Source organism: Cololabis saira, chromosome 10 (genome assembly GCF_033807715.1).
Source record: "Cololabis saira isolate AMF1-May2022 chromosome 10, fColSai1.1, whole genome shotgun sequence".
Taxonomy (NCBI): Eukaryota; Metazoa; Chordata; class Actinopteri; order Beloniformes; family Belonidae; genus Cololabis; species Cololabis saira.
In genome coordinates this window covers 15,588,593-15,598,885 of record NC_084596.1, presented here as the reverse complement: position 1 = coordinate 15,598,885, position 10,293 = coordinate 15,588,593, and the positions used below count along the sequence as shown (strand labels likewise).

Sequence of the window (10,293 nt, the reverse complement as noted above, 5' to 3'; positions counted from 1 at the left end):
CGTCCGATGGAGGTCCTTTTTATATAGTGCTCTAAAAATAGAGCCGCTCTGGCCCAATGGGAGCCGGGGCCGCTGCGCGGAGGCGCACCAATCACCGCGCGGAGGAAGAGCGGCTCCTCGCGCGGCATTGGCCCGCACGCGTCCGCTCTCCGAGCGCCGCGCTCCTCCGAGCGCATTGGCCGGCGCCGAGAAACGTCAGGAATCACATGGGGGTGGGTTTGTCTGTAATTTTTGAATCAGGGGGGAAGTTTACAGTGCGCTGACGGACTTTTAGTGAGTTCACTGTTGTGCGCTGTCTTGTGCGTCGCACGCTCAGCAGCTCCATCTGGGAAAAAGTGCGCGACTCCGCAGCGATCATACATGCAAATACAGCAAAGACTCCAGCTTCTCTCTGCAGCAGTCGTTTCCTCTATACGAGCTTGAATTCGCTTTTTTCTACTTGTGGCTCAACGTCAGGAGTGAAATGGATGTCATCCCGATGTGCAGCATCTTCCAGGAGCTCCAGATTGTGCACGACACGGGATACTTTTCAGCTTTACCGTCCCTGGAAGAATACTGGCAGCAGGTAAGGAGCCTTTTCCCCCCTCCATCCATCCATCCATCCCAGCCCGCAGTCTGACAGAAAGCCCCGTGGATCGCGTGTTATTGCCAGGCAGGAGTGCGCGGAATCTGCGTAATTTAATTAGAAGGAAGCGTGTTTTGCAGTGACAGCTGCATGCGCGCCGACGTGCAGATGTCCAAGTTGCGTGTGTAAGTTTAGGTTTTGCTACAGCTTGATTTCCCTTTTTTAAAACTCGACTTATCTTCTGTTTTGGGGAAGTGATGCAAGTTCCCTTAATAGCAATTATCTTTATTTGGCATTGAAACTAAAATAAATGAATGCATGAATTTATGTGCCCGTAAATTGTTACATGTTTCTATAAAACTAACATCTTTACAAGTTAAATGTTTGCTTTTAAACAAAAATCGCAGAAACAAGGCTGCTATTCTTTACATAATTCGGACTTTTATTGCGTCACGCCATGCATGGTGTTGCTCTGTGCGGGTTTACGGATGAACATTTCCTCGTGCGCGTTGCGAAGGCTCAGCATGTGAGAAAATAAAAACACGCTGTACGTGTTGCAGCTTCAGCGACTGAATGGCGAGCCGTGCGTCTTTGCGCGTCTCCTCCTCCTCCTCCCTCTCTCTGGTTCTCTCCGTCTCTCGCTCGTTCCTGCTCTCTGTCAAACACACACACGCACGCACGCACGCACGCACGCACGCACACACACACACACACACACACACACACACACACACACACACACACACACACACACACACACACACACACACACACACACACACACACACTTACGCGAGCGAGAGTGACAGACCGAGGGAGAGAATGACAAGAGGCTGATTTCGGTTCCAATTTGGCTGGAACGCGCGGCCCCCCGACGACAGAACAGTCGGCGGACTTTTCCGTCTGGAGGAACCAGAAAATCTCTTCTCGTTCGGGCAGAGAAATGAAATGAATTGGCTTCGGTCTTTTCTTCTGTCCTTCCATTAACAGATCTTTGCGGGCTCGCTTCCAACTCGCTCTCCCAGACATTTAAAGCTCCTGGGATTCAGCCAACAATGCATTCGCTTCCTTTCCCAAACTTACTTCCACTTTATTCTCATTTTAGACATAAAAAACGTTAGTTGTACGGCTGCTAATTCACCTGGATTGTTTCATTACTTTCATTCTTTTCCTGTAGTCTATGCTTAATTTAATATCAACTTACCATTATTATGGACCTTTTTTTAACATTTGCAAAAATATCATTCAAAATTATCTCCCGTTATTTGGCAATTAAAAAAAACAGAAGACAACATTGAGTCTCCACATTTTGGAAGAATCTCCAGTGCTTCTTTAAAAAGCTCTGCGCTTGATATTTCTCATGAACTTCAAGTAGTAAAGCCTCAGTTTGTCACCAAGGCAATAAATGACCCCACTTATTTATTGCTTGAGGCACAGCTGTTTTATTCAGTTCTATTAAAGTAACATTAAACTTACAACAGGAATGCACTTCATCAGGAAACTGCACAGGCCCGTAAGTGGCTGTCATACAGTATCTGGCTTGCACTTGCTGACTGCAGAGAGTTAAGGAAGTGCTCTCTCACTTCCTTTTCACAGAAAATAGGCCCACAATCCACAGCGGCTCTTGCAGTATTCATGCCAGACTTTTTATGGACCCCCATGAACCAGACCTCCCTCCTCTCATTCCCTGGTGTGCTATGTTATTTCTAGCTATGCCTCCAAATGCATTATTAAATCTACATTATGTTGAATAATTGAAGGTTTAAAAAAGATCTACAAGCACTTCTCTAACCAAAGAGGGGTCTCTAGCATATGTAAATTTCATGACCGCCTTCAACACACATGCACACACGCAAAGCCCTGCATGTGCTTGCGGGTAAGAGCACCTTGTTCTTGCTTGCTCTCGGGAGGATGTGTGGTACTTGTAATCCTCCTTGATATGGCCTCAGAGGGCACTCTTAGAGTGCATTTGAGTATTCTCTGCATAGGACATTGTGTCTTGCGTTGAAGAAGCTGGACCAATGGTGGTACAGAGTCACAGCATATCTCCTCCCGCCGCTGCTGCTAAGAATAAACACGGTACATTGGAAACTACCAGAGATTCCTGTAAAAGCAAATGACTTTTTGGTGGATTTAGGGACTTTCTGGTTGAGCAGAAGCATTAGTTAGGGTCGGAGCACCAGTGAATCACTACTGTCGTGTTCTCCCTCCTTGCAGACATGCCTCGAGCTGGAGAGATACCTCCAGAGCGAGCCCTACGTCTCGGCCACGGACCTCAAATTTGAGAACCAGGAGGACCTGTGGAGCAAGCTGATGCTCGCCTGTGGGGACAAGCCGAACAAGTCCGACCCAAAGATCCCCCACATCAAGGAGGAAGAAGACAATCAGGACAGTCAGCACCTTGATGTTGGTGGCTTCAACTCCGATGCCAGCAGCGAGGCCTCCGACAGCTCCGAGGAGCTCTCCCCGACCCTCGACTTCTCCTCCAACTCCTTGACCGACATTCTGGGCGACAGCAGCGAAGACCTGGGCTCCGCCATCATCGGCACGCCGCCGTCCTCGCCCGAGCTCGGCAAGGAGGGCTCCGTGGCCCAGGTGTGGAGTGGGATACAGACTGTGCTGCACTCGCCTGGGAAAATAAGGACTGGTGCCATAGAGAGGACCGTGGACAGATCTGGGCTGACCAGTGGGGAAGCATCTCCTGATGGGAGGAGGCGGGTGCACAGGTGTCACTTCAACGGATGCAGGAAGGTGTACACCAAGAGCTCGCACCTCAAAGCACACCAGCGTACCCACACAGGTAAATATACCCGACACTGAATCTGTCAAAAGTAGTGCTGGTAAAATGAAATTGGATGCAGATTTCTTGCTCGTAGTGGTGAAAACACCCCCACATACTTTGAATAGTTTGTCAGGAGGAATGCCCTCAACTATGACCTAATTCTCACAGTGGAACGTGACTTCATGCAGGGGGAGGGGAGAGCGTCAGAGGGAGAGACAGAAAGGGGAGGGACGTTCTCCTGCGGCCAAGCGGCACCCAGAGGACGAGATTTCTGAAAACAAATCATGAGCGCTCATGTTTCACCATGGGAAAAGACTCAGAAACTCTCCCGTATGCGTTTAATTTCTGGGGGACAAAATAAATGAGGCGAGGAGAAATTATGGGAATCTGACATTTTTTGGGTGTTTTTGTTGGGGGTTCAAATGTTTCCCTCATCACCCCTGACCTCTGCCAGGCTGTTTACAGCGCTGCCGCCTATTAGGAGAGGAAGTCACATTCCTAGCATCTTTCTCTGACCATGTTAGCCACATGGTTAATGGCCTTCAAGGCCATTAGGAACAGACAGTGTTTTGTTTTTTTTCAAGCTTTCAGTACATAAGTCTTCTACTGAAGCCGTTCTGCACGAATGCATGTCGCAGATATTACAATCACAGGGTTGTTTTTCCCTTTAACTTACAGAATTCAGCCAGATCTACTTAGTATAATACTTTCTCAGAAATCAGCATTATGTCAGCTACTCTAAATTTTGGAAGCTCATATTTGAGAAGTTTAAAATTTTAGATATTGTGACACTGGGAAATTAACCTGCAGAAATAATTTGTTCAGAGCTTTTGAACACCATTTCAGATATATAGATATATATATGTATTTTGTATTGTGATTTTTCCAGGTGAGAAGCCTTACAGGTGTTCATGGGAGGGCTGCGATTGGCGCTTTGCACGGAGTGATGAACTCACCCGACACTTCAGGAAGCACACTGGAGCAAAGCCATTTAAATGCAGTCACTGCGACAGGTGAGAGCACTCATAAGTCACGAAATGATCACCACAAGGAAGTTCACAAATGTCTCAACACTAAGACATTTTTTCTTTTGTTGCACTGTCAAATATGTCTGAGTTGTTCCCACGCCACGGTCAAGAATCAGGATATAAACAGAGTCACGTGCAGGGCAACGGATGAAGGGGTCAAAATAGGGGATGCTGAAGCCAGTGAACATTATATTACGGAGCCCAGGAAGTGAGACTGATCACAATTTCGTTTAGTAAAATCAGAGAAAGCTTCTCATAAATGTTATAACTTCTGCAGCACATATCTCATTTTTTCTTAGTTTTATCTTCAGATTCAGTACCAGGCTAGCTCAGGTGAAGCCAGCGGTGTCTCCTGTGTCTCTTGTGATCAGTCAAGAAGGTGTACGTGCATGTTGATTGGTCATCGATACAGCACGATGTTGGCTCGAAGAAATTACAAAATAAAAAATAAAAAAAAGACAGGCTTTCTTCAGGCTACATGCAAAAGAGGAAATAAAACCTTTTGATTGATTTGCACACCATCCTCCGGTCAGAAATGATGCCTGTAAGGCGTGTTCAGTAAACCTGGGTGTCGTCGCTGATTTTCGGAGAAAGCTCTGAATCCAAGGGTCCCACGTATATTCAGTCTCCGATTCTTTGTGATTCAGTGTTGATCGGATCCATACTGGATTCATATGGACTGACAAAGTTCAATCCAAACTGAAAAGTGGCTTTTTGGGGGTTTTCTTTTTTGGTGGGGTCTGCAAAAGAGAAAAGCGAACAAACCCAGACAGGGCAGTAAGTTCTCCAGAGAGTTCCCTTGTCAACAGTGGCCTCCAACGTTTGCTCTGCCTTCTGGTGAAAAGTTTAAAAAAGAAAATTTCTGGAGGCCATTGAGGTGGTGGAAAAAGGACTGTGCAGCCAACACTGCTGTTATTCTCATCTAAACGCCGTCCAAGAAGTTTATTTATTTGGTAAATAAAGAAATGGTTTATTTCTGGTTTTACTCGTCAACAAACCATTACAGCTATGAAACACTTTTTTTTTTCTTTCTTTCATATGATTCAGTTGAGCTTAGCTGTGCGTTTTTTTGTCTCCGTAGCTTGATAAGCCAAACTCGAGCAGCAACTTACATACATGTTTTCTTTCTCTCCTTCTGTTTCCTCTACTCAGGTGTTTCTCCCGTTCTGACCATCTGGCGCTGCACATGAAGAGGCACATCTAAGATGGCCTCCATGTCGAGAGCTCAAAGGGATGATTCTGTTTGATTGTCCTGACCTGTTGGGGATCAGCGAGGCCGGTGTGTCCTGGGAGCGTTAACAGGGGCACCGCCATGTTCCAGACAGTGGAAAAACATGAAGCAACGCAGGCTATTATTTGCACCATACTTAGTGCCTCCAACACCTCGCTGTGGAGACTGCTCATGAAAGGCTTTTACAGAGGAGAAGGAGAGCAAAGAAGAGACTTGGGGCGGAAAAAAGAAAATGGGAAACATCTTGGCCGCAGAAGATGGAAAGAGACTCTTCTGTATGGTGTTCAATGCTTTTTTTGTTTTTTTCCAGGAGGATTATGGGACTCCGTGGGTGGGGGGGGGGGGGGTCGCCATTCCTCCATTGACAGTGTGTTTGCCTGTGCGCATGGGACTGTGAGTGCCTGTGACTGGATGCCTGTGCTGGCTTTATGGAGCGGATGGAGCTTGCATTGTGGAACTGTGAGTGAATGACATGGAGGGGGTGATGTTATCCAAGTGAGGCTTTCTTTGTTGAGGGGGTGTTATTATGAAAAGGGTTTGGGGGATATGTGTCGTCTCACTAAGAGTGAATGCAAGCAAAAGGTTCTGTCTGTGTTGATTGAGTCTGTTCACAGTGGCAGGGAGCAGGGGGTTGTGTGGTCGCGCATTTAGCGAGAGGCTGCCCCCTTCCAGCCAGGAGGTGGAAGTACAGCTCCCTGTCCAAATGTGGGAGGTTGTTGTTCTTTTTTTTATTTTTAAACTTTTTTTTTTTTTTTTTAGTGCAGCTATTAAATGTGCAATGTATTACATAGCTTGTCTCAAAACATACATGCTATAAAGCTCATTTTGTTGTCCATTGTGTAAGCGTTCTATCTTAAAAGGAAGAAAAAAAAAACAGTTGTACACAACAAACAGTTATTGCCATTATAACACAAGTTGCATGGTGTCTGGGGATGTGTTGCTCACTTGTTTGCTTATAGGACAACAAAATTAATTCAAGAGCAGCTACCGTCATAATACGCAAAATCATAGTATCGTAAGAAAACAAAAAAAACAAAACAAAAAAAACAACACATAAGGCAGTTTTTTTTTTGTTTAAAGAAATTGGGGATACCACTATAACTTAGCCACAGTCTTGATCGTGGGATTTTCCTTCCTTTTTTCACATATTCTTCACCTTTTGTTTCTTTTTTTCTCTCTGTAAATGCACTGTTGACTTTACTGATGCCTTATGTAAGTGGCCTTGTCCTGTTTAATAGATCTCTCCACACACACGTACACCAAACGGCCATTGCGAATGCAGTAGTGCGTTATTGAATAGCTTTATAAAGGCTCTAACCCAAACAGCTGCACCTTCTCGTCCCTTTCTCTCACAACAGTTCCTCTTCACTCTTAAATATACAAAAAAAAATACCATACATCAGCTTCATCATTACTGCCATTTTTGCATTTTATTTCCTTTTTTTTGTTGAATAATCATAAAATATACAGAACTAAATCATATTTTCCAAAACGACCCAGATCTAAGACAGAATTGTGGAGTATGTGGAGTAAACGCAATTTACTCTTATAGTGTTTTACTACTATGTAGTATGAGATGGTGTGGTTGCACTGCAGATTAATTGTAACTTGCTACAACAGGTACAGAGCCTTGGAAACATGTTCTCATGAAATGTTGTGTGGTCGGTCGCCAAGGTGGTGCCGAATTAAGAGTTCACAGCGAAGAAAGCATTTAAATCAGGGCCGATTCAGCTAGTTTATATGTGATAAGTGTGTAGTCTCAAGTGTCCGTTGAAGTGATGACGGTAGTCTCAATCATGAGTTTGTTTTGATGTTCCATGTTTTATTGATTCTCTCTCTTTCTCTCTCTCATTGTGAGCTATTACCTCTGCTCAGTCATAGTTTGAAAGACCCTGATCTGGATAAACGGTACCGAGACCAGTCTGACCAGTTCAGCTGAGCTGTGCTAAAGGTCTGCAGGTTTCTGTCTCTCTATGTAAACTGAGATGGGACAGGGACCAGATTCTGTCTGTACTAACGTCACCATAAGCATGTTTTCACTTAAGTTTCAAGAATTCAACAGTGCTCTTCTGTAGCTGATCAAATTCTCAGATTTTTCTATTTCTTACTTTCTTTTTTTGTTTGAACTCATTCACTTCACAGTTGAGTAATTTCATCACCGTTTCCTCGTTTGAGCCCCGACACTTCCACCGGTTTCATCGAAACATAATCTGAAGAATTGTTGAGAAAGAACTCACTTTGTTCAATCATTAATTTACAACTTGAAGTATGTTACTCTGTAGTCACATCACAGGCAGGACAACTTGTTGTAGATTAAAGAAAATCTGTTGGCAAGGCTTCTTTTTACACTGAGAAATGTCAAAAATGCAAAGATGTGTTACGTTGTAAACTACTGCAAGGAATTTTGTAAGGAAGCTTCTATTTTAAATGAGTATGGGACCAAAAACAAGTGCAGTGTGTTGTTTTTAAATACGAAAGGAAAAAAAAGTTTGGAGATATACTGTAAAATAGAAACACTCAATTCTCTATTATTTGCTTGTGTAACATCTTTGTTTTTTGAGAAATGAATAGTGAGATTGAGCATTGTACATTTTCATTGGTATCAATAGCAGACACACCTGTGGCCTATCACCTTCAAAGAAAAACAACCTATTCAGACATGAATTGTTGCGGACACGTGAATTGTCATAAACTTGCATTCTGGTGCCCAACAAGTTTTTCCTTTTCTTTTCTTTTTTTAATATTTGGCATGTAATTTGTCATTTCTTCCTCTCAACTTTTCAGATACCTGCAAAGATGCCGTATCTTTAGCTAGATAATCTTTATTGGAAAAACATGGAAAATACAAGGCTCTATTTTTGTTTGTTTTATGGCATAAGATTTTTTCATTTGAAATTTTTTTGTAAAATAGTTTCTGTATGAATGTATTTTTTATTGGAAAAAGGATAAAAATACTTTATTGGTTCTACGTGTGTATTTTGTTTTTCTCTCCGAGTGAGTCTGCCTATGACCTGGGTGTACAGTATGTATGCATGTTTATGGGATATTTTATTCCCTTACTGTGGAGACAGAAAGACAGTCGGTGAATTTCAAGCTGGTGGAGGTTTCTGAGGATAGAAAGGGAGGAAAATATATGCAAAATGAAAGGACGCGTTTTAGACGCAAGAATGGTTTGTGCCTCTGCGAATGAATAACTACATAATAATAATTAAAAAAAATAATATTGACAGCACACTGAAAAATTGTCAGGTTGTGCCATAGTACCTAACCAAATAACCTGCTGAATGAAGGAACTATATGAAGGACTTCCCAGAAATACTTCAGGAGGTGTTTCACGTACAACTTTTTGACCAATTTGAACCACGAGGCAAAAACACATTTTTAAGAAAGTAAAAAAAAAAAAAGCTTTGTTTCAACAAAATACGAGTATTAGATGAGATTATTTTAGTCTTTTTTTAGTTTTAAGAATTCTAGTCAAGAAATGTTTTCTTCTCCCATTGGCAAGTATACATACATATACACACATATATACACACACACATATGCGGGTGCTAAAGCCAGTTCAGAGCTAGTTCAACTCTAGAACGCTTTAATAACTGTTTGCTTTTTCAGATACAGAGCCAGAGCCACTAATTTCTGTCATTTGAACCCCTCTTTAGTGTTTTCTTGATTTCTGGCAAGTTAGGGACATAGATTAAGTTTATTTTGTTCTTCCTCAAAACTAAAGTCTTCATATCGACGGCCTTGCTTAAAAGCTAGTTTGCTTGTGAGGCTCTATGCAGCCCACCACATTCACAAACAATGACAATTTTAAAACCTTAAAACTTATTCTAGTCTTCACTACGGACTATTGCTTGATTTAGGGGCCTATTTTTTGTCAATTAATTTTCATTAGTTTCTTCTTTAGTAGCTTGAAACAAAAGTTATTTATCAACAGCTCTCATATTGTTTTTGATTGTGACAATGATAATAAGTCCACTGTCCCAGCTTATTAATATACTGGGAGGGCTTTTAATTAATGCGTTACTTGTGGTGGCTGTCAAAAAACAAAGCATTGGTTTTAAGTTATGCACAGGCTCTGCATCGTAATCACTTCAGAGCCCCAAGAGTGGGGATGTCTGAGTGTCGGGGGTGTGTGTGGGTGGGGTGGGCTGGGACAACCTGTTTATTCATGACTCTGAAAGATTGAGAACTACTCAGCTACAGAACTGGAGCAACTGGTAGGGGTCCAATTTCTAGAAAAAGCATGACTTTGTTAAATGGCAGTCATCCATAGTTCTTTTATGGAAAATCTTGACATGAAAGTTCAATCAGGGTTTAATTTGTCCGTCAGTAACAAGGTCACGACATGTTCTTTTGTATTCATCGTCAGGTGGGTGGTTTTCCATAAAGGAGTAAGTAGTGCATTTGGTGGGGACTGCTTCACTGTCAAAATAAACCGTCTGGTGCTCACGGAGTATTTGGGGAAGCAGGACGGAGGTGTACATCTGACTCCCAAGAAAAGAAAAGTGTGTTTTTTTTGTGATCATTATAATGAAAAACACATCCAGGGTTCACTAAAACATTTTCAGCAGTGTACTGGGGGGGAATTAAGCTGCGTGGTACACATAAGAAACATCCACAGAATTCTAATGACCAATGTTTGGTTGCAAGGTCATCACCTCTGCACCTGCCCACATCATCTCAC

The 10,293-nt window shown here is 42.9% G+C and overlaps 1 protein-coding gene across 1 annotated transcript; it reads left to right on the top strand.

Moving 5' to 3' along the window:
• The first annotated feature begins 253 nt into the window (after positions 1–253).
• Positions 254–8,571, top strand: LOC133452477 (Krueppel-like factor 6). The gene is made up of 4 exons (XM_061731814.1): positions 254–565; positions 2,783–3,365; positions 4,237–4,360; positions 5,528–8,571. The coding sequence occupies exons 1-4, from the start codon at positions 464–466 to the stop codon at positions 5,577–5,579; spliced, it is 861 nt and encodes a 286-aa protein (XP_061587798.1). The 5' UTR covers positions 254–463; the 3' UTR covers positions 5,580–8,571.
• The last annotated feature ends 1,722 nt before the right edge of the window (positions 8,572–10,293 follow it).